The sequence below is a fragment of the Leucoraja erinacea genome, chromosome 17 (genome assembly GCF_028641065.1).
Source record: "Leucoraja erinacea ecotype New England chromosome 17, Leri_hhj_1, whole genome shotgun sequence".
Lineage (NCBI taxonomy): Eukaryota > Metazoa > Chordata > Chondrichthyes > Rajiformes > Rajidae > Leucoraja > Leucoraja erinaceus.
The window spans coordinates 2,621,432-2,646,990 of NC_073393.1; the positions used below are offsets into that span (position 1 = coordinate 2,621,432).

Here is a 25,559-nt window from a genome sequence, read left to right on the forward strand (position 1 = left end):
CACCAGCATGCTTTTTAGGAGATTGAGGGGGGATCTTATAGAAACGTACAAAATTCTTAAGGGATTGGACAGGCTAGATGCAGGAAGATTGTTCCCGATGTTGGGGAAGTCCAGGACAAGGGGTGACAGCTTAAGAATAGAGGGGAAATCCTTTAGAACCGAGATGAGAAGACCATTTTTCACACAGAGAGTGGTGAATCTCTGGAATTCTCCGCCACAGAAGGTAGTTGAGGCCAGTTCATTGGCTATATTTAAGAGGGAGTTAGATGTGGCCCTTGTGGCTAAAGGAATCAGGGGGTATGGAGAGAAGGCAGGTACAGGATACCGAGTTGGATGATCAGCCATGATCATATTGAATGGCGGTGCAGGATCGAAGGGCTGAATGGCCTACTCCTGCACCTATTTTCTATGTTTCTATGTATAAACCAGCATCCGCAGTTCTGTGTTTGTACATTCTAGATTTCCTGCATCACTTAGAAACTTAGAAATTAGGTGCAGGAGTAGGCCATTCGGCCCTTCGAGCCTGCACCGCCATTCAATATGGTCATGGCTGATCATCCAACTCAGTATCCCGTACCTGCCTTCTCTCCATACCCCCTGATCCCTTTAGCCACAAGGGCCACATCTAACTCCCTCTTAAATATAGCCAATATCCTTCTGGAAATAGGCAATGTTTTGGGCCGAAACCCTTACGGGTTTCGGCCCGAAACGTTGCCTATTTCCTTAGCTCCATAGATGCTGCCTGACCCGCTGAGTTACTCCAGCATTCTGTGTCTATCTATGGCCTGTCTCCCACCCCCAGCATGCTGTAGTTACTTCGGCATTCTGTGTCTACTTCCAGCATCTATGTTCTATTGCATATGTATCTGTGTGAATTGCCTTTACGAGCCTGTCATGCTGCTGCAAGTAAGAATGCCATTGTTGTGTTGTGGGTGCAGCTAACAATTAAACATCCTTGGCCCTTGACTTAATCTGCCACTATATTCCTAGCACATTGCCCAAGCAATGAGGAGCCTGACTCCTCAGCTCCTAGACTCCACATTGAGCTCGGCCACTCCACATCACGAACATTGCTCCCATTTTCACGGACACACGTGGACCACACGTGGACATTATTGCCATTTGCACCTTCTCTTTGGCCAACATCTACCGACCTCCAGCCAGGGAGCGAAACGCCGCCGTGAAGTGGCCTTCTGGGAGTTGTAGTCTCCACACGCGTGCGCGGCACGGTGGCAGCGGTGCCTTGGACTACAACCCCCAGAACACCTCGCGCCGCAAGGCCGAGCTGAACCCGTTGGTAAAGCGGGAGGAGAGGGTGACTGCAACTCCCAGAGCACCCCGCGCGGCTGGACATCGGCTACTCTGAGGTAAAACAAAGTGTTGTGAGGCCGCCTGTGGCGAAGGGAACACGGACTACAACTCCTCGAACACTTTGTGAACAGGGCCTTGGCGGGAGAGGTGGATCTGACGGTTTAAAACTGTTGTTGACATGGGGGAGAGTTGACTACAACCCCCAGGGTACCTTGCGCGGCTGAGCTGAAGCTAACGGTGCGGGATGCACAGGTGGCGGCGGTGACGTTGGACTACAACTCCCAGAGGGCCCTGCGCCAGTGGCTGTTGCCGGGGATGGAGCTAACGGTCCTGGAGGCGGGGGTGACGTTGGACTACAACTCCCAGAGGGCCGTGCGCGGCTGGGCATTGGCGGCTAGCGGACAGACGGACGGACGGACGGTTGTGGAGCCGCCGCGCCGATGTGAGGGCAGCCGTCGTTTGCACGGCCATGTACGGGCTGAGGCGGGGATGGGTGGCCTGTGGGGCGTGGGCCGCCCGCCTCAGCACGGTGGGCACCCGGTCGGCAGTGAAGGAGCGGCCGGCGGTCCCGGTCCGGGGCGGGGGCAGCGGCAGCGGCAGAGTGCTGGACATGGGCAGCCTGAACCCGCAGGTCCGCGCCGCCGAGTACGCGGTCCGTGGGCCCATCGTCATTAAAGCCGCACAACTAGAGAGAGAGCTGCAACAGGTAGGTGGGTGCAACCTGTGCCTTGACCAGGAGAAGCCGCAGCCTGTTCGGCCCATCGTCCCTCTACTAGCCCTGTCAGAGTGCCATTCCGTCTCTTGGCTTCTTGGTCCTCCAAAATATTCCAAATTGAATTTAAACTGGAGTTGGTGGAGGGAGGACTTGAGCCATTCAGGGTTTTCAGGGTCTCCCCAGAGATGCTCCCTGTCCCAAAAGTCTTCAATTCTAAAAACTGAATAATATAGAAATAATACAGGTAGCTTGTTCGTTTTGTAACCCTAATCCAATCCTAATGCAGAACGCCTGATGCCAACTCATTGGGAACATTGGGCTTTGTCTCTGGAAATGATGCAATAGACAATAAATGCAGGAGAAGGCCATTCGGCCCCGCCATTCAATGTGATCATGGCTGATGATTCTACAATGTTTCCTATCGAGTCCATACACAAGATTAGAAGTTGCTCAGCCAGAGCTGAACACACTTCTCATCATTTGTATACAATGGTGTCTGTCTTGCGTTTCTTGTGCGTGGTGGTGGAAAGATTGGTGAAAAAGGGGCCGCAACGTGCAAGCTCTTTCCTTGACCCCACTACAATGCTGAGAATAATTATTTCTAACCCTTTGCTCTGCCTACTATACTTGAAGATAGACATAAAATGTAGGAGTAACTCGGTGAGACAGACAGCACCTCTGGAGGGAAAGGTCTTCAGACTCGAGAAGGGGCTTGACCAAAAAAGTAATCTATTCCTTCTCTCCAAAGATGCTGCTTGTCCCGCTGAATTACTCCAGCATTTTGCGTCTATCTTTGGTGTAAACCAGCATCTGCAGTTCCTTCCTGCACTTGTCAAAGAGTTGTTTCTTTACTCCCCATGTCCTTTCCTGGTAGCCTTTCAGTTTATTGTCTCGTAATCAAGATACAGTGTTCTATTGCCACGTATACTAAGGTAGTGTGAAGCTTTGTTTTACATACAATCCAAACAGGTCAGATAGTACATTACGTAAATGCAAAGCAGCCAGACTCAAGTATAGTTGGAAGGAACTACAGATGCTGGTTTACACTGAAAATGCTGGAATAACTCAGCAGGACATGCAGCATCTCTGGAGAAAGGGAATGGGTGGTGTTTCGGGTCGAGACCCTTTTCTAGTCTGCAGAGATGCTGTCTGTCCCACTGAGTTACTCCTGCATTTTATGTCTATCTTCAAGTATAGTAGGCAGAGCGAAGGGTGCAGAATATTATTCTCAGCATTGTAGCGCATCATTTCCAGAGACGGCCCAATGTTCTCAGTGAGTTGGCATCAGGCATTCTGCACGAGGATAGGATTAGGGTTATAAAATGAACAAACTACCTGTATTATTTACATTATTCGGGCATGCCTGTAACAGAACGTTAAAATAAATTGAGTGAAAGAAGACAGTCTGAAGAAGGGTTCCAACATTGCTGATCCATTCTCTGCAAAGATGTGGCCTGACCTGCTGAGTTACTCCAACATAAATTTCCAGCATCTACATTTTCTCAAGTCCCCCAAAATAAGACAGTGTTGAGGCTGTGTAGTGCATTAATTTGATTCCACTGTCCATGCAGGGAGCCTCCTTCACAAATGTGCCCAAATTCCTTTGTAAATTTGTCCCCCTTCCAGCAATCATCGGCTTGCTAACCAAGGGCAGATTTTCGACATAAGATTGCTTCTGCACGGGTGACAAATATGGAGAAGGGTCTGTAATCTTGACAACACATTAATGTTATCAGGGCATGCTCAGCACCCTCATTTTCACACTATAACTTGAAAATAAAAACCAACGGTGCTGAAAGCATTCAACAGGTCTGGTAACATATGGTGCTCGTGAAAGGCAACATTTGACCGCAGGTCTTTTGTGCTGTGGCTCTCTGATAAAGAATTACATAAACAAAGCTAATTAAGATACTGTATGTCCTCTTCTTGGCAATTATTTATGTATACATTCACTTTTATTTTGGTGAATAATTGGATGGTTTAGAAGGTGGGTGGGGTTTGGAGGATCTTGTTTTTGAGCTATTTATTATTGTGGCTGTCTAATGAAGATCGAGCCAAGTGTTTATTCAAGCATATCCAACATGGGAATAGGAGAACAGTAAGTCCTTGGACCCTATTCAAGAGTCTAGAGTGCTTTATTGTCATATGTCCCAGATAGAACAATTACATTTTTACTTGCAGTAGCACAACAGAATATGTAAACGTAGTACACTGTGAACAATATAATAAATGAGAGAGAAAGAAAGTTCAGTGTGTGTGTATATGTATATACACACATACTCACACATAGACATATATATAGATTATATTTTTTATACACACTTACACACACTTACACACACACACACACACACACACACACACACACACACACACACACACACACACACACACACACACACACACACACACACACACACACACACACACACACACACACACACACACACACACAAACACAAACAAGTGCATGTTGTTCAGAGCTTATTTTAAGTTGTAGCGTTTAATAACCTAATGGCTGTAGTGCAGAAGCTGTTCCTGAACCTGGACGTTACAGCTTTTAGACTTTTTTGTATATAATTTCAGATTCCCAGTATCTGCAATGTTTTGTTTTCGTATTTGCCTGTATCACACTGAGAAGAGCGAGTCATTTAAGCTGGTAATAATTTAACTTGTTGGCAACAACACTCTTCGACGAGAAGCAGTCTTTAACACCATTTCACAGAAAAGTTATTTTCTGTAATATGAAACTTATGAGAGCAAGGTTTTCATTCCAAGTTGTTCAGGATTCAATAGTTCTTGCACGACTCAATAGTCCTTGCATGAAGTCAATAGATTGTAATTTGGTACCATCAGAATAAAGAAACATTATCTCTGCATTTAAAATAACTCCAGTTTAAGTTTTTTCCTTTGCTAATACCTTTTTTGCAATCTGACATCTGTAGATAAATAAGGTATCTTCAGTTGCAAAAACAATTTCTTGACATGCTATTGTACATATCCTGTTTCGGAAAGATTTGTACAGCTTCAGTAAATAGAAAGCAAGATTAATAAGTGGTCTTTTCATTCCATTTCCATTCAATGGACCATTCTATTGTGTTAGACTATCCGACTAGTATAGTGAGCATTTAAAGGGTTTTGTAACTTAGTTTTAATGTTATCATGTTTTTGATATGATAATGAAATTCAAAATAACTACAGATGTAGAAATCAGAAACAGAAAATAGTGGAAACGTGTCCCTTTATTTTGTTTTTCCTCTCCATAACAACCTCAGTCACAACCAGCTGACCAATGGCTTATCACCATAGAAATCCTGTCTTGGCTATAGCCTCGGAGTGATTTCAGTTGTCCTCTCCGTTTTCTTTCTCATGCTCACTGCAACTTAAATCTAATGTGTTTTCTCACTTTCCCAGTTCTGACGAAGGGTCGTCAGACCGAAACATTCTCGACCCGAAACGTCACCCATTCCTTCTCTCCAGAGATGCTGCCTAACCCGCAGAGTTACTCCAGCGTTTTGTGTCTGTCTTCGGACTGAAATATTAACTATGTCCCTTTTTCTGCAGATGCTGCTAGATCTGTTGAGTGCTTCAAGTATTTAATTTTACGTTACATTAACCTTGGTTTCCTGAGTGTAAAAATATTTCTGTTTTATCCTTTAAGATATTAAAGGCACAATTCAACTATTTTAGGCTGTTAATCACATGGTACTTATTGATTGGAAAGATCTATTCATAAAGTAAGGAATGAACTTAATCATGTGAGCTGAGCTTGCCTGAAGCAAATAGATGGCTGTTTTTAAGCATACTTACTGTGGGACATAATTATAAAAGCAGGTGCAATGAGTATCCTGTGAGAATTTGCCAGACTTTGTTTACAGTGTTGCCATTCTGAGTCCTGGCACCTTGCCGACGTTTGGTTATTGCTCTCTCTATTGCTTCTACAACTCCTATAACTGACTGTGTTTTTCTCTCTGCATCAGCTTCCTCGTTTCTCTGCTGTTGCCCAGTGTCCTACATTGTGCAACAGTTTCCCGTCTCAGTTTTCTTTCTGTTAACTATCCAAACCCTTCCAAGAAAATCATGAAAAGGTTTGGATAGTTAAAATAACCTTTCTTGGAAGGGTTTGGATAGTTAACAGAGAGCTTGGACTCTGTTTTATCAAACTATTGTACATAGAATCTCCTCTCATCTACTAATAATGCAGGTAAAGTGACATCTCTTGCCATACAATGCACATTTCAAAACCCCTTTTTATGTTTGTAAACACTTTCTAGTAAATAGGCTAACGTGGACAGAACAAGTCATCAAACTATTCATGGTCATGCAGTGCGGCACAGTGGTGCAGCGGGTAGAGCCGATGCCTCACAACGCCAGAGACCTAGATTCAATCCTGACCTCGGGTGTTGTCTGTGTGGAGTTTTCTTGCTCTCTCTGCAAACGCATGGGTCTCTTCTGGATACTCCAGTTTCCTCTCATAGCCCAAAGATGTACGGGTCTGTAGGTTAATTGGCCCTCTGTAAATTGCCCCTAGTGTGTAGGGAGTGGATGAGAAATGGGATCACGTAGAACTAGTGTGAACGGGTAATTGATGTTTGGCGCGCGCACTGTGGACCCAAGGCCTGTATCCATGCTGTGTCTGTCAAACTTTTCATCAATCAGCTGTCGCTGCTGATTGATGGAAATGTCGAATGTCTTCATAAATGTCGAATCTCTTCATTTAATCTGATGGGGGCTCGGCGTCGGTAATGGGAGTCTCGGCGGGCGGGGGGGGGGGGGGGGGGGGGGGGGGCTCACGATCGACCAGCGATCAATGGTCGATGAGCGTGGGGGGGGGGGGGGGAGAGAGAAGACAATGGGGACCCCAGCATGGGGGGACCGCCGTGAAAGAACAATGGAGGGTCTGGCGTGGGGGTACCCCGGTCGGGGGGGGGGGGGGGGGGTGCTCTAGTTCTAGAATCCTCTGCATAGGGGATAAGTCTGTGCTCGTTTGTTTGTTCATTTGTTCCAGTGAAGCCAGCCAGTCGCTTGTCTTTTTCTTTTTATTTTCACTGTTAATTTCAAGTTTTCATGTCCCTTGTGTGTTGTGACTGTTGGCAGACCAATTTCCCTCTGGGGATGAATAAAGTTTTATCATATTGTATCGTATGCTTTGAGTTTTATATGCACACTTGCTTTTCTGATTTTTTTCAATGTTCATTCCCTTTGTTTCTTCCTGTGCCTCATAGCATCTCTCCAGCAACTCTTGGCACCTATTATCACATTTTTACTGGCAGAAACATTCCTCGCTTTCTGTAAACAGCAATTCTAAAGCAGATGGACACGTTTATCGTAGTGTAAGACCCAACTATTTAGTTAGAAGCCATCATATCTCCCAGCAACCATCCCATTCAAAAGGAAAAATCCCATTAATTTCCTGCCATTTCCTTCATTCTCCTTTTCCTCCCATATTGCAAACCATAAATTAGTGCAAATATGCAGTCACAGTTCTTCTTCCTCTTCCCCCCCCCCCCGCCCCCCATTCTTCCCTTCAGCATCTCTGCCTAGCCGAGCTCTGACAATGTGTTGGGAAAATTTGAGGTGAACATTGAAGTTGTGAAGGAAAATAAGCTGCACATTGCAGAGGCTTTGGGAAGAATTGTGCGCCAAGTGAAGAGGAATGTGATTGTAATGGATGATCTGGACTCTGGACTGAAAGAAGACAGCAATGTGAATGAAATAAAGATTTCAGATTAGTACTGGGAAGGAAACCTTGGAATTCACCAATTATCTTGGTACTTTATTTGGGTTAGTCCTTTACCAAGAACCAATGTGACTAATGTACCATTGTGACCACAAGGCCCCCGTGATCCAATTTCACTGACATAATTTCAGCATATTGTGTGTTGCTGGCCCTCTTTTATCCGTTTGATGCTCTGGTCCTATCCAACTTTTCTATTTTCTCTTGCCTTTGCACCCACAATTGTGATCTGTGGGATAGTGTCGGCTTGGCCTACGTGGAGCCAGCCAGAACCTGTAGCTGTCTAAACTCAGTATCTCTCATCATCATGGCCAAATATTCCCACTGCTCCAGCAATATTCCGGATGACTTGCTGACCCCTTTCTCTGGCATTACCTCATTCATATGCCTCCGGAATCACGTGCTAGCAGTTTGTAGTGTGCTGCGGTTCTCAAAATGGAACCTGCATATGAGCTAACTCCATCACTATTATCTCCTCTTTTTCTCGTTTATTAGAGTTTTGATCCAATGTCACTCTGCAAATGCGTTCCCATTTCGCATATCAGTGAGCCAGTTTCCTTTAAGTAGACACGAGGAGCTGCAGATGCTGGTTGACAAAAAAGACAGAGTGCTGGAGTAACTTAGCAGGTCAGGCAGCATTCGGCCCGAAACGTTGCCTATTTCCTTTGCTCCATAGATGTTGCTGCACCCGCTGAGTTTCTCCAGCATTTTTGTGTACCTTCGATTTTCCAGCATCTGCAGTTCCTTCTTAAACATTAATAAACTGTCACTTGACTGGTGATGCCCTTTCTACTGAACATCTGCAGAACACATTTAATTGCTCCATCATCTTATTTTCAGGGAGCTGCCCTTAACTATTTCAATTTGTAAATTGACTCTGAAATGTGTTTCCTGTCACGCATGCTTCCTCCTAACTGCAGTCACTTCCCTAGTTATTCCACGTCTTCAACCTTTTTAAGCAGTTTGTTCAGAGATTAACAACCTGTGCCCTGTTTGAACAATATATATATTTGCTTTGTCACACAATGCAATCTCAACCTAACCTTGGCCTAACCTCCTCTTGCATATTCTACACACCGCTTTGCAAACTCCATGCTGCTCTGTCTTCCTCTTGCCCAAGGCTTGCTTTGTTGGCAAATCTTTCAACATTTGTAATTTTAGTCCCTGGAGTTTCTTATGTAAATTATCCCCTTTCTTATTCCTTTTCTGCTTTTTTCGGGCAAAATAACTAATCTGTAACTTCAGCCCACTGCTGCCTGGTCCTCTGTTAGAGCACAGGGAAGCAATTTGAACTAGATAAAAGTGCAGTGGAATGAAACTTGAACACATACCTCATTTATCTGGAAGATTTGTTTAAAAATATCCACAGGAGTTCCAGTTCCAGTTTAATTCCACATGGTTTCTCAGTAAACTGGTTTTGTACGTTATCTTATGCAAAGTCATTCACTGAGGTTTTTAAATTCTTGGCCTCGGTTCAAATCATAAATATTTGCCAATAAATATAAAGTCAGTTTTTGTATTTTAACGAGAACTTTGGTGTGTGCCGAAGGTGTGTCAATGAATAAAATTAAGTCCACACTTTCGATTAGTACTTTGCAAAAAAACAATTTTTGGCGGTTTTTAAAACTATATTTACAGACAGATGAAACCACAGGCAACTGGCTGCATAAAGGATTCTTTTGAGTCAGTTCATGCTCATTTGTGCAGTTGAAAATAATCTTATGCATTCATGCTGGGTCTGTTCTAGTGTATAGTATCCAAATGCAATAGAGAATCCAAGGCATGAAAGAGTCTGCCATATTTCCTCAGCTAACCTACTTGTGAAAAATTAGCATACAGATTGTTTATTTAGCCTAGCAATAGTTGTGCAGTCTGGATTTTGACTTCGCTGAGTTGGCAATCTTTACAATGTATTCTCCACATTTAAATGGCAATAATACTGATTTGTAAAATGAACAGTTTTATGCTAGGGCATGCTTCTCAATCCAGTGAGAACACTGCAGTGTTTTCTCCAGCTCACTGCGGCAGTACACTGCAATCATTCTCCATCAGAACTATTGGACAACATCACATTGTTCCTCATGTTGATGAGCCCATTTTTCTTTTAATATTTAGGTAATTTCCAATGCTGTCTCATGGTAGTCCACACATAGAAGGCATTTAAAAACATCTTTACTGTGGTCCCACAGCAGCTTAAACAAATTAATTTTACTGAAGTCAAAACTATTACACATTTACATAAAATTTGAGGAACTACCGGCTACTGATCTGTTGTACAGATTACAACAAGATAAATGATTCTGTCTTCTGCTCTGCACACCTCATTCCCATTTACTTAGGCTGCTTTTTTTTCATTTAGAATCATAGAGTAATACAGTGTGGAAACAGGCCCTTCGGCCCAACTCGCCCACACCGGCCTGATGTGGCTTATTCTTACCACCCTGCTCAGTTACTGGTGTGATTTATAACAACTATTTTCTACCACTTGCTTTCCGCAACATATTTCAACTGTGCTTACTGTAGTATAGGGGAGCTTGTTCTTGTTCTGCCAGGAATAATCAATAACTCTATCAATACTAGGTATCCTCTCCCTCCTGCTTCCTGTTGTATATAATTTGTCCGTTATTATTGTGGTGCAATGGAATGTGTTCCTGTTTCGTTTAGAGTAATTCAATCCAAATGTGACTTTTTTTGGCGGTGGGGGGAACGACAAGAGCAGTGCAGGGCTGCCTCACAGCGCCAGAGGCCCGGATTCGATCCTGGCCTCCGGTGCTGTCTGTGTGGCGTTTGTATGTTCTCCTTGTTACCGTGTGGGTTTTCTCCAGGTGATCTGGTTTGCTCCCACATTCCAAAGGCGTGTGGGTTTGTAGGTTAATTGGCTTCTGTAAATTGCCCCTAGTTTTAACAAATATTGACTTGGGACGGATGAGGGCTGGCTTTACTGTTTTTGTGTGTTTGTTTCAGGATTACATATCTTTTAGGCAGGTTTAGAGTCTCCGGTCCGACGGCCCATCGCGTGGCTGGCTGGAGCAACTGTTAAAATTGTTTGTCAGTCCATTCACCTTCCTGACTGTTGTTTGAATCAGGTTTGGGTTTTTGTCCTCAAGTGAAGTAATTAAACTCTTTTTGAACGAACCTGGTTGTTGACTTATGTTACTCGGCTCTTGAAGTACCTGCTTTCGGGAGTCGTAACTAAAGGATAGAACTATTATTATAGGTATGAACATCATTGTCCTTAAGAAATTTGCGAAGATGTAACTTGATCAGAATATTCAGAATTTGTTAACTTTTAACAAATATAAAATTACTTTAGAGCAGGTGATTATTTGATTAGAATTATTAATTAGAATTATTTGATTTTAGTAAATTGGATCTGCAGCTACTTAATTTTGTCCTTTGTTGCAGATATTAAACTTAAAAATTTAAACATTATGAGATTCAACAGTGTACTTATGAGATGAGGCAATGTCTTCGAACAGCTTGGATCAACTGATGTGCTTTGTAATATATTTTTAAATTATTTACTTCACATATACATTTACAGTTGATTATTTTTACAGGAATAATGTAAGGATGTTATACAGATGCAATTTATTTTATGTTATTCCAGTCGCAAATATTCCTGGCAAACATTTGATTGAACCATCTGCTCAATGTATTTCCCATGAGTGACAGTTAAATGGAATTGCAAAGTTAACTGGCTTCTCCAGCAAATAGCCACAGTTGACAATGATTACATTCTTCTGTTTTTCCTTTACCCAGGGAACCCAGAAGCCCTTCAGAGAAATAATCAAAGCTAATATAGGTGATGCTCATGCGATGGGACAGCAGCCAATCACATTTCTAAGACAGGTACGTGTGAGCACGGAACATTTACTGCAGTGCTTTCCAAAAGGAATTTTAATCGATCTATTCTTCAAAAAAAGAAAATTAATTCCTGCAGGTCCCTATCAATAACGTCTGCCTTTTTTCCACTGTTCTCCATTATGTTGCTTTAATTGGTGGTGCATATTTGCCATCAGTACTAGAGATTATTTAAAATCATTTTTCAGTCTTTTGGTGGTTTGTGTTGGGACCACGGGATGTGCATGTGGATGGTTCACTTGTAGCATGATCTCTGGGAGAATTTGCACTTTTTCCCAGGGACCAAGAGTAATTGGCTTTGTGCCAGTGCATTTTTTCCCCTCGAGTTTCGTCAAAATTCACCATCTTAAGAGATGCAATATATGTGGCTCCACTTTCAAATCTGAATGAATGGTCAAACATTTAATATTAATATTTGTTTAATATACCAAATATTTTACCGACAGACCAGATTTACATACAAATAACTTCCAGTAATCATTCATTAGAATTATTTTGAAGAGGAAAGATCTAGCTTTTCTACTTGCACCTTCTATATTTTCACCCAAATATTATTTAACCCTTAACTCTCCCACACCTCGCTCTGCATGCGACACTCACAAGCCATTCAAAAAAGGGAGAGACTTTACTCATCTGTTGCGCACTGACAGATGTATTCCTGCCAGTATTGTGCTTCACTTTCGATAGCCAATGACTCAATGCTACAGTAACTCGGGGGGGTCAGGTTGCATCCACGGAGAACATGAATAGGTGGCATTTCAGCGTGAATAGTTGACCTATCCATGTTTTCCAGAGATGCTCTCTGACCCACTGCCATACTCCAGCATTGTGCCTTTGTTGCCATGCTGTGAGCTCTGTGACTCCTTAATAACGCTATTAAGTAACATCCTCTAGCCTAAAAAGCAGCACTTTATGTGTCCTCTAATGGGAGATGCAGTTCTTCATGTTCTCCTGTCACACACCAAAGCAGTAAGTTGGAGCTGTCACATTAGAGGACTAATCAAAGATGATTTAAAGACCTTACTGGGGTGATTCCACATCAGTGATTTAGAGAAAAAAACTCAATTGCTTCAAAGTATGCAACTTTTGTTAAAACTGTTGAAACCGAGCCACCAAAACTCAGCTTGCAGATAAGTTAACAGCTGCAATGATCAAAGAATGAGCCAGAGGCAAGGGTAACACATGGATTCCGGTGCTTCAGCAAGCCAGTAAAGGTTGTGTTTGATATTCTGAATACACTCAAATTTAAGAAATTTCAAAACCACCATTTGTCTGAATGCCACATAGGAATTCAATTATGAAATATATTAATTTGGGATATTTGTCTACAGCATTATATATTTATGTCATATGGCAGTTCCTGAGAAGTATTCCCCAGAAATGAATGATTCTTGCTTTGATCACTGAAAACAGTAGGCAGACTGCAGATGATTATTTATCATTACTTATGAAGGAAAGTTACTAATAGGCAAACCATATAAATGGATAGCCCATTCTCTTCCAGCTTTTCTTCCCTTCCATCTCTTCCCCAGAGATGCTGCCTGGCCTGCTGAGTTAATCCAGCATGTTCTGTTCATTTTTTTTGTAAACCAGCACCTGATCCTTGTTTCTCCATTTGAAGGGTCTCGACCCGAAACGTCACCTATTCCTTTTCTCCAGAGATGCTGCCTGTCCCACTGAGTTACTCCAGCATTTTGTGTCTATCGTATCCATTTGAATGATTGGTTATGTTTCTTCTCTATTCAGGTCGTTGCTCTTTGTACTTGTCCTGAACTGATCGAGAGTCCCGATTTTCCTGCTGATGCTAAGGAGAGAGCACAGCGTATTCTACAGGATTGTGGAGGTTATAGTATAGGTATGTTTGTTTCATTCCTTTTTCTGCTGCTAAACTCGTTTTGGGGAAAGTGGTGTCAGGAATGCTGAGGCCGTTGAGTATTGAGGGCGAGGTCTGAAGGCAAATTAGTTATGGAGCTTCAGCGTGCCGTTAAAGATGAGCTTTGCTTTGGTTCAGAGTCTAATTAAGATCAAAGTTCAATGACAGACAACTGCAGATGTTGGAATCTTGATCAGTCTCAAGAGCCCCGACCCAAAACATCGCCTGTCTATTCCCCGCCCAATTGATGCTTGACCCACTGAGTTCCTCCAGCACTTTGTGTTTTACAACAAAGTTCTGTTGGTGGAGGGAGGAGGAATTGTGCTAATGATGTGTCAGTTGAGACTGCTAAACCAGGAGTTTTTTTTTCTACATTTTGGTACGAGTCTAGCTGGAATGATAAATTAAGCAGTAATTGGCACACTTTGGTTGTGTGGGTCAATAATTTGTTTTAGAAATTTATTATCCACTGGAATAAAAGGTAAAAATAAGAATGCTAAAAAGGTGATAAGTGAATTCTGAAGATAATCGTTACTTGGCCATCATTATCCCAGGCTCTTACACCTCCCTCAAGTGAGTGAGTGGCACGCATCCACTGTCAGGCCCTCTAGGAATGGACAATTAAACAGATATTTTAGGATCTGGCACTATGACAAAATTAGATCAGATCCAAACAATAAGACATAGGAACAGAATTAGGGTATTTTGCCCATCAAGTATACACTACCATTCAATCATGGCTGATCCGTTTTTCTCAATCCCATTCTCCTGTGCAAGGCCCTTCCTAATAAACAACTCTGCCTTAAACATCTCAATGTCTTGGCCTCCCTCCGCAACACTCGTGCTCTAACACCAGCTCTATGGTTGACTTTGAAAACAAAGACCAGACAAGTATGACAGTCGGTTCAGGTTTATTATTCTCACGTAGTCCGTGGTACATTGTACAGCTGTGTTTGCATGCTATCCAAACAGATCAGATATACCAAGGCGTGAACACAGTCAGTTCAAACTAGAGTACAATAGGAGAAGATTCAGAGTGCAGAGTTTAGTTCTCAGCATTGTAGCACATCAGTTCCAGAGACAAAGTCCAATGCCCGCAATGGAATAGAGGTGAAGCAGACAGTACCCTAGCTTCTTGATGGGCCATTGGGAAACCTGATAACAGAGCGGAAGAGGCTGTTCCCAGGGAAGATGATGTTCCTGTACTTTCTGTTCTAAACCGCTGCCACTGGAAGTTGAATGTGGCTTGTACTTGATCTTTGTGTATAGGTAGGGTGGATGTGCTTTTAGAGGACTGGCTTGCATGAAATATTTATCCAATGAAATTTGAATGAAATATTAAATACCAGTTTTAATTTAAATGGACACTTGACAAAATAATTCCAGGTTCCTACAGCGCAAGCCAAGGACTGCGTTGCATCCGAGAAGATATTGCAAAGTATGTGGAGTTAAGGGATGGAGGAGTTCCTGCAGATCCTGATAATATTTACATTACCACTGGAGCAAGTGATGGGATTACTGTACGTATGTCAGCCCTTCAATGGCCAAGTACTTTAGTCATTAACTCCAGGAGTGGGTTTTCCACAGCTACACTCTTGGACCTAATTTTACATTTGTTCTATTATGAACTATATATAAATGACAGCTTCAGATTTTCTGAATTGTGTGTCTTTTTTTAACAGTCTGTATTGAAGCTTCTTATGAATGGCGAAGGCAGAATGCGAACTGGGGTAATGATCCCAATCCCACAATATCCCTTGTACTCTGCGGCCATCTCGGAGCTGGGTGCTGTCCAAGTCAACTATTACCTGGATGAGGACAATAACTGGGCTCTGAATAAAAGTGAATTGAGGCGAAGTCTGGACAAGGCCAGGGAATATTGCTTCCCAAAAGTTCTTTGCATTATTAACCCAGGAAACCCAACTGGTATTTTACCATTTAGAAAATAAGATGCATGCATTAGTTAGAATTTTAAGCCATGTTCGGACTTCACTAACAATATCGAATAACATTGAAAAGCCTGTCTTAATGCAGACGTCTCTACATTCTAATGGATTGCATGTTATTCATGGTGTTAGGTTCGTTATAACACTTTTACTTCTTGGGAGAGAAGGTTGTGGATTCCATGTCCATGCCAGAGGGAGTTAAGGGCCTGTCCCACTTGCGCGACCTCGTGGTCGCTTGAGGCGTACGGGCACGTATGGCCGCACGGGGCCAGTCCCACTTAGAAGCATGGAGTTGTGCGGGGCTGGTCCCGACATCGCGCGGGGCTCCGAAATTCCTGCAGTGACCGAAATCTTCGCTCGCCAACGGCCTGGCGGCCCGCGTACGCATGCAGGTGCATTGCGATCGTACACAGCATCTTGCCGGCGTACGCCTAGCGCGTGGTGTTGCATGATTACGTCATCGCCCGGCGTGGCGTTGTGTGATGACGTCACCGCCCAACGCCGCTCGACGCCCAAATTCAGTCGGCCCGCCACTTGCCCAGCTGATTTGTAAGCATGACGTAAAAGACGTCACGTGCGAACTTAGCGTGAACTCCGCTGCCGGTTGCAATCGCATGCAAGTGGGACAGTCCCTTTACTTTACTCAGTGCTGAACCATGGCAGTGTGCCTTTTAGATGCCACTTAAATGTTGATTTTAAACTGTTAATATAGGCATTAAAAATACCACTGCCTGTGTTGGTGAGAAGCTGCAGATAGTGACAATGCTATTTGGCTGCTAGCATGGAGATAAGGCCATTCCTCTGTTCTCCCTTTAGTGAACACCCCCTTATACCTGAGATTGACCTGTCGCGTGTTTTAATACAACTACCCTACATATGCTGTCATTGTGTGTAGTTAGCCTGCCTTTACTTGGGAGGATAGACACAAAGTGCTGGAGTAACTCAGACGGGTCAGGCAGCATCTCTGGAGAAAGGGAATTGTTGACGTTTTGGGTCGGAACCCCCCTTTAGACTGGAAGATAGAGGTGGGAACAAATCAGTGCCAGAACAAAGGCCTTTTCTCCCTACTAGTTTGACTGTCCTCCTGATTAAATTTCACTTTGTATGCCTTGTTGTCACCTTCCCCAAGCAAACAATGATCTATTCTACATTTCCCTTGAACTTCTTCCCCTTTGATCTCTTGTTTCTACACTTTACCCTTTCATATTTCTCATTTCCCACTCCCCTGACTCTCAGTCTGAACAAGGCTCTGGACCTGAAACGTCACCCATTCCTTCTCTCCAGAGATGCTGCCTGTCCCGCTTACTCCAGCATTTTGTGTCTATCTTTGGTGTAAACCAGCATCTGCAGTTCCTTCCTACACATTTTGTCTGATATTTCCTTCCCGCCCTCCACCATCAGTCACCCACTGCATTTTCTTTTCTTGTAGTAATAAGTATGTTAATCTGGTTGATTGCACGTGGGAGACAGAATTAAACATTGATGTTAAATACAGCACAACCACTGGAGTTGAGGTTGTAGCTCCTTGATCTAGCCTTCCTCTCTGTAATCATGCGCGGCACTGTGCAAAACCCCCTCTAGAGGCTGCTCCGTTAACTGCAGGAAATGTTTCATTGGCAAGTAAGATGACTGCTCAATTAAGTGATCACACAAGGAACTGTAGACGCTAGTTTACAGGAAAACAGAAAGTGCTGGAGTAACTCAGCGGGTCAGGCAGCATCTCTGGAGAACATGGATAGCTGACATTTTGAGTTGGGACACTTCTTCAGACTGAAAGTGGTGGGTGTATCTGCCTATCACTGATCCTCACCTGTATCCACCTATCACCTGCCAGACTTTTGTTCTGCATCCTCCCCTCTTCCAGCTTTCTCTCCTCACCACAATCAGTCTGAAGACGGAAGAAGGGTCACCTATACATGTTCAGAGATGCTGCCTGACCCGCTGAATTACTCCAGTATTTTATCTTTTTTTTTAATCAATTAAATGATTAGTTGGCTACAAAGACAGTACTGCTATTTTGAAAATGTAGACATCCGAGCAAGTGATGGATAATTCAACACGCCAAAAGGTGCAAGAACGTTTCTGAATTTGAATTGTGAAATAAATCCGAGTTTTTAACCAACACCTTTTTAAAAAATACACATACAGGCCAAGTGCAAAGCAAAAAATGTATTGAGGATGTAATTCGTTTTGCGTATGAAGAAAAATTATTCCTTCTGGCTGATGAGGTGAGATTTTTCATGGAATTTATCTAATAATCTCAATGCAGCATTGTAATTTTGAGAGTCTGTATATTCTGTGTATATTGTTCAACAGTATATTTGTATTCTTTGTTTTCTGTACGCTAGGTTTACCAGGAAAATATATATTCAGAAGGTTGTGAATTCCACTCGTTCAAGAAAGTACTGTATGAGATGGGTGCTGAGTACTTCAATACAGTGGAATTGGCCTCTTTTCATTCCACATCCAAAGGGTATACAGGAGAGTAAGTGCTTCTATCGTACATATTATAACCTGATTTCTTTGCATTTTCAATAATTACGTATAGGTAGTTTTGTTAACACGTTTCTATAATGCAAATTGGATGCGATGCGATCAGTGAATCTGAGAACAATATGTATTATGTGAACCGGATCGGTTATAATCACCATTTCGATCGGGAACAGACGGCTGTGGAGGCCAAGTCAATGATATTCTTAAGATTCACAGATTCTTGATTAGTATGGGTGTCAGGGGAGAAAGCAGGAGAATGGTGTTGAGAGGGAAAGATAGATCAGTCGTGATTGAATGGCGGAGTAGACTTGGTGGGCCTAACGGCCTAATTCTGCTCCTAGAATTTATGAACTAGAGAACCATGTAAAAGTCACTTTGTACTTGTCAAACAGAAAATAAAACTGCCTGGGGAGGGGGGAGATAAAAAGTTGTGGGTGTTTCCATGTAACGTCCCGCAGTAATCGGACACCATTGTCTCTTATATACACCGCTGATACTTTCATCACAGAAAGCCATTGACAAGTAATCAACTCTTGTGTAAAACTTGGATTTTCTTTGGACAGTCGGAGGCTGAGAAGAGTCCTGACAGAAGTGAATGAACCTCTGAAAAACATTTTTGGCTATTTTAGTAAAAGCATTGTAGCCGATTTATCCTGAGGATTTGGAATCAAAAAGGTTTTGTTATAAGGTTGATTGAATTTACATTAAGGATGTTCCAAAACTCCTTTCTGTTATGCTTGCCTATATTGTCCATTGTTCCAATTAGCTTGGTACTGAACCTTTCTGTCTTTCTAGATGTGGACTTAGGGGTGGCTATATGGAAGTTGTCAACATGGACCTTGAGGTTAAGGCTCACTTTGAGAAGTTGCTCTCAGTTCGCCTGTGTCCTCCTGTTCCGGGGCAAGTAGCCATGGATGTGGTGGTCAACCCCCCAATGCCAGGAGAGGAATCCTACACAACATTTCAAATGGTTAGTTCACCTGTGTGGTTATCCTGGAACTGCCCCTGCTCTCTTTTCCATTGTTAATCCTCAATAATGAGCAATTTCTGTTTTTGAAGAAGTCACTGCAAATGGGAAAACAAGAAAATGTGCCAATAAATTGAATCAGATTAGCAATCGTCCTTCAAGATAATATGGTGAAAGTTGTTACCCGTGCCGTTTTTGTAGTCATTTAGTATGATATTAGGATTCAGAGGATCACGTTGGCATTGGCAGTACTCTTCAAAGATGTGTTCGATAGTAGCTGTTTTTTCCAGAATCCATAGATCTTAAACATTTTCCACATTTCCAATGTGCTTCAATATCTTAAACTGCAAAGCAGAAAAACAAGTACAATCAGTCTGAAGGGTCCAAACTCAAAATGTTGCTTATTTATTTTCCCCCCCCCCCCCCCCATTCTTCTAAACTCCAGCGAGTACATGCCCAGTGCTGACAAATGCTCATCATACGTTGACCTACTCGTTCCTGTAAAATAATTCTTGTCTGATCTTTAACTCCAGACCCACTGCCGTGGGTTGGCTCCTAAATACCTCTTCAGTTCTGGGGTGTAGGAATGTCTAATAATCTCCAGCTAGACCCACATCCAGTGAATACATAATTTCTTTTTTTTTAATCTAACATTAACTCAAACTGCAGTTGCAAGATTTCAACATTGAATTGAATCCTTTATTTGTCATTCCGACCTTTCGGTCTGAACGAAATGTCGTTGCCTGCAGCCATACATGTAATAATAAACAACACACAATAAACACAAATTAACATCCACCACAGTGAGTTCACCAAGCACCTCCTCACTGTGATAGAGGCAAAAGTATTGGGGTTACTGTCTCTTCCCTCCTCTTCTCCCTCTGCGCTGAGGCGATACCCCACCGGGCGTACCCCATCAGGGGGAGGGAGAAGAATTTAGCTAACTGAATCGGGGATTATGCGTAAATATGGAGATTGTAATTTGGCAGTAATCTAATTGTTTTACAAACAAGATACATTTTGGATCATTTAAAATCAGTAAAGGAACAGGCTATAATCTAGCATTATGTGAGGGAAATTGGTTAATTGTTTTTTTTTGGGGGGGGGTTTGTATAAAAATTGAAACTGCATCTAGTTTAAAAAATAAATAAAAAATCCTTAATCTATCTTTAATCTGAGTTTTATATATGGATTAGAATTCTTCCATCACATGCAAAATTCATATGCCCTCTAAGAAAATCTCAATCTAGGCATTCAATGTACAAGAATGTATATTGAGTTTATGGATTCATACTCTGTTCATTCATATGTATATCCTTTATGGTGAGGTTATGGATTTATACTCTGCTATAAATATTAACCATACCACGACCTTTGATAGGATATAGAATCTATTTTTTTTTTAAATCATGGAGTTTTCCTTTGGGGGTAGAGATATCCTTTTCAAATGAACACAACATAATTATTTTGTCTTTAATATATACATGCACAAGTCAAGGTAATGGTGGTGTTGACTGAATTAAAGTGTGACATAATGCTACACCTACTAACAAGGACCGTCTGTTTAATGTGCAGGAGAAGACGATAGTGTTGCAAAATCTTGCTGAGAAAGCCAAGTTATCGGAGGAAGTCTTGAATACTATTTCTGGAATGCACTGCAACCCTTTGCAAGGGGCAATGTATGCATTTCCAAGAATTTTTATTCCTCCCAATGCTATCAAAGAAGCACAGGTTTGTGGTTCGATCAATAACGTATAAATCACTGTTCTCACAACGTTCTCGCTAACTGAATTGATCGCTTACTTCACCGTTAAAGTTAGTTTTTACTATTTTTCCATTCTATTCATTTATACATTTGACTGTTATTTCTCCCAGCTGAATGTAACAGAAGCATGACCTGTCAGAAGGCCTGTAATTAGTTTGCAGGATCACAAATGTCCAAAGCAATCCCATATAATTCCCCTCTCCAACAGAGATGGAATGTGTGGAGTTTGCGCTTTCTCCCAGTAACCATGTGGGTTTCCAGTTTCTGCTCTCATCCCAAAGGTTAATTGGCCTCTGTAAAATTGCCCCTAGTGTGTAGGGAGTGGGATAACATAGAACTAGTGTGAACGGCTGATCAATGGACGGCATGGACTCAATGGGCCGAAGGGCCTGCTTTCCATGCTGTATCTCTAAAACAACAAAACGTGGCAATAACTGCAGCATTTTTAATAAATCTCTAAACAGAATGCATTGTAAATGTCTGGATTTTTATTGTAAGTGTAGTTGCAATGACCTCTTCACCCTGGCACAAAACAATAAATTAGACTCATGAAGATTTACAACAGTTTGCTTTTACCCTTGTTTAGACCAGTGGAATGGCTCCAGATATGTTTTACTGCATGAAACTGTTGGAGGAGACCGGGATCTGTGTGGTGCCTGGCAGCGGATTTGGTCAAAAGGAAGGAACTCATCATTTCAGGTAATTCCACTCCCTTGGCAAGCGCCGTAACAATTAGTTTGTGAATAAACTATGTTCATCATTTATTGCCTAAGTGAATGTGATGTTTCCGGCACTGGCCTCTCACCTGCCCTTCGTAACATCTTTCTAAATTTTGAAAATTACCACCCAATAGTTCAGAAGGTAGACAAAAATGCTGGAGAAACTCAGCGGGCGAGGCAGCATCTATGGAGCGAAGGAATAGGCGACGTTTCGGGTCTCAACCCTTCTTCAGACTGATGAAGGAATAGGTGACGTTTCGGGTCGAGACCCGAAAGGGTCTCGACCCCAAACGTCACCTATTCCTTCGCTCCATAGATGCTGCCTCACCCGCTGAGTTTCTCCAGCATTGCTATCTCCCATCGATTTTTCCAGCATCTGCAGTTCCTTCTTAAAGAAAGTAGGCAGAGCATGGATGTAGCTAACGTGACCCTGATCACAAAAGTGAGAAGAATGCAATGACGTGCTGATACGGTCAGATCTTGTACGATGAGTGAGAGTTATGAGGAACATAGACACTGGTGAACCCCATTTGTGCCCCATATCCTGTCTACTTGAAATACATAGTACATAAGGAACAGGCGTAGAATTAGGCCATTCAGCCCATCGAGTCTATTCCACCATTCAATCATGGTTGATCTATCTCTCCCTCCTAATCCCATTCTCCTGCCTCCACCCCATAACCCCTGACACCTGTACTAATCAAGAATCGATCCTTCTCTGCCTTAAAAATATCCACTGACTTGGCCTCCACAGCCTTCTGTGGCAAAGAATTCCACAGATTCATCACCCACTGACTAAAGAAATGTGTCTTCATCTCCTTCTTCAAAGAAGGTCATTTAATTCTGAGGCTGTGACTTCTAGTTCTGGACTCTCCCACTAGTGGAAACATCCTCTCCACATCCACTCTATCCAAGCCTTTCACTATTCTGTACGTTTCAAAGAGGTTCTCCCCCCTCCCTCCCCTCCCCTCATTCTTCTGGACTCCAGTGAGTACCAGCCCAGTGCCGACAAACACTCATCATAGGTCAACCTACTGATTGCTGGGATAATTCTTGTACAGAAACAGGACACAGATAATTTTAAAAATCCAATAAGTTGTTTATTAGCACAGCTAATTCCGTTCATGCCGTCCTTGCATCTGTGAACTTTGATGATTGCTGCTTTACTTGGCCAAACTATTAGTACTGTTTAATGTTCTAATGCTGACAGCTGTGATCCTGGTTCATCTCCCCATAATGAATCTGCTAACCCACAGAAACCTCGCCGCTGAGGAAACTTTGCCAGAGAGAACTTTCCCTTTCCGCTCAGCATTACAACAGTGTTGTGATGTACCCCCATCCGCCCCACCCCCTCCACCCACCCCTTCCCCCCCACGGCTGTTCACAAAGAACATTCATCCCACAAACCCTGGGGGACAGTTTACTCACCGCCCCTATAACCTCAATATTTTATTTCCCCTTTGAACTGCAAGCAATTCCTCCGTTAATCATCTCCTTTCCTGCAAATGTATTACTTTTTCAGAACCCCACACATAATTAATTACTTTTGATCTAAAAGAGTGCAGGGATTATATTACAAGGCATCAAACACAAAGAGTGTAGATATGATTCATTAAGAATGGACATGATTAATTCTTGTAGCAATTTTTTAAGTTGAATATATTATAAATTTAGCAGGTAGACAAAATTGCTGGAGAAACTCAGCGGTTGCGGCAGCATCTATGGAGTGAAGGAAATAGGCAACGTTTCGGGCTGAAACCCTTCTTCAGAATGATGGTGGTGGTGGTGGGGGGGGGGGTGGCGTGAAGAAGAAAGGAAGAAGAGGAGCCAGAGGGCTGAGGGAGAGCTGAGAAGGGGAGGAAACAGCAAGGGCTACCGGAAATTGGAGAAGTCAATGTTCAGGCCACCGGGATGCAGACTGCCCAAGCGGAATATGAGGTGCTGCTCCTCCAATTTCCGGTGGTGCTCACTCTGGCCATGGAGAAGGCCCAGGATAGAAAGGTCGGATTCAGAATGGGAGGGGGAGTTGAAGTGCTGAGCCACAGGGAGATCAGGTTTGTTAATGCGGACCGAGCGGAGGTGTTCGGCAAAGTGATCGCCAAGCCTACGCATGGTCTCACCGATGTAGAGCAGCTGACATCTAGAGCAGCGGATGCAATAGATGAGGTTGGAGAATGTGCAGGTGAAGCTCTGTAACAGCTGGAATGACTTAGCAGTTTTAAATAAATTTAGCAGTTTTATTTTATAAAAATGTTTACTGACACTGGCAACTTTTTTTCCTCCAGAATGACTATTCTTCTTCCAATTGAGAAGCTGAAAGTGCTATTGCAGAATGTAAAGGACTTTCACACTAAATTTCTTCAGAAATATGCATGAACATCATTGCTATAGTTTACTGGAGAAATCCACATCGACATTAACCCAATCTTCCGTCCCATCAAAAGATCAAATTAATGTTTACTAAAATGAAATGAAGAAACAATTCCATCAGCTATTTGTCAGTTTGGCATCGCGGAAACTGTTATTTTGTACAAATATGCTGCATTATTTTTGAAAACACCTGTTTACAGTGAAACAATACCGTTTGAACTTTTTTGTACCTTTGGTAAAGTTTTTATAGAATAAATTAATGTCATCATATCGGGTGCTAACATGTTGCACAGATTCAAAACTCTAATCTCAAATAGCCAGACATATCTCCTGGTTTCAGGTAGTTAGTGACGCCCGAGATTGTGCCTTGTGTAATGGATGCCATATTCCATGTACTGTGGCCATGCTCATAAACAGATTTGTATACCCCGGCCTTATGTATACTATTGATTTCTCAGCAAATTGAGCTACTGAAACCTATCCGGATTGACAGACAATATATTAACTTGTAACACAGCCTGGCTCATGGATTTTACAATAATTGATAACTTATGACAAAGGGAATAATTTTGTCACTCGCCCATTAAAGAACGACATGTTTACAGTTTCATTGTGCAGTTTGAGGGACAAGTGGCTATCACGACAGACATAAAGTGCGGGAGTAACTCAGCGGGTCAGGCAGTGTCCCGGGAGAACATGGAAAGGTGACATTTCGGATTGGGCCCCCTCATTCTGAAGAAGTCTCACGATCTGAAATGTCAGCTATTCACGTTCTCCAGGGATGCTGCCTGACCCGCTGAGATAGGCCAGCATACTGTGTCTTTGTTTTGTAAACTGGCATCTACAGTTCTTTATTTCTACTAGTTATAACTACAGCTTGCTTTTATAAATTACGTAATTCTGAATTTAATTTTATTTTCTATTCATGGCCTTCCACAAATTCAGAAGAACAAAATAAAGATTGCATTTTCTTGCAGCTTTGTCTCCTTTTAAGAAATATTTTATGATTGCTTCAATAGTTGACATTATCAGAGTGTCTGTTATAATACATTTTGTTACAATAAATATTTAGCTGTAATAAAAATTATTTGATATCAAAGGAGTGAACTTTCTGATACATTTCACCCCAAGAGGTTTCCTCTCTGGGATCCCCCAGGATCTTCAGATTGCCACAGACAACAGGAAGAATATTCAACACTACCTGAAACATTGCCCTTCACAGATGCGACCTGACCCTCTGAGTTTCTCCAGCACTTTGTCTTTTGCTCAAGTTTCCAACATCTGCAGTTTGTGGCTGCAGGAATGAAATTGCATCACAAAAATGTTTCAAGAGAGAGCTAGATAGGGCTCTTAAAGATAGGGCAAGAACGGGGTACTAATTGGGGATGATCAGCCATGATCACATTGAATGGCGGTGCTGGCTCGAAGGGCCGAATGGTCTACTCCTGCACCTATTGTATATATCCCCTTCCAGTGTTACTCTTACACCACATGGTTTTATTTGGCTTTCATTGAAGATAATGCAGCTAATTCATCCGGCTACAAGCCATTGTACTTACAGACATAATTACATTTCAGAGAAAAGGCTTGCATCTCAAACTGACATAGCTCATCTTTCAAGGTGCACTTGTACATCGCTCGTTCTAAGCTTTCCCCCCCCCCCCCCCCCCCCCCCGTCAATCACAGAATCAAGCACTTGAACAACTAATCTTTATTTTGACAAAACACAATTACAGTTCAACTACTGTACCTAAACAACGAGGTTTCGATCTCGTATCTGCCTGATCAAGCCCTCTAGA

At 42.5% G+C, this 25,559-nt stretch overlaps 1 protein-coding gene across 1 annotated transcript; it reads left to right on the plus strand.

The window, feature by feature from the left end:
* Positions 1–1,611: 1,611 nt before the first annotated feature.
* On the plus strand, positions 1,612–24,737 carry gpt2 (glutamic pyruvate transaminase (alanine aminotransferase) 2). The gene is given in 12 exon segments (XM_055648380.1): positions 1,612–1,713; positions 1,715–2,017; positions 11,526–11,615; positions 13,374–13,482; positions 14,887–15,020; positions 15,183–15,426; positions 17,595–17,674; positions 17,795–17,931; positions 18,735–18,909; positions 20,482–20,637; positions 21,258–21,370; positions 23,676–24,737. Coding segments are annotated over 12 exon segments (1,719 nt in total). The 5' UTR covers positions 1,612–1,626; the 3' UTR covers positions 23,767–24,737.
* Positions 24,738–25,559: the final 822 nt, after the last annotated feature.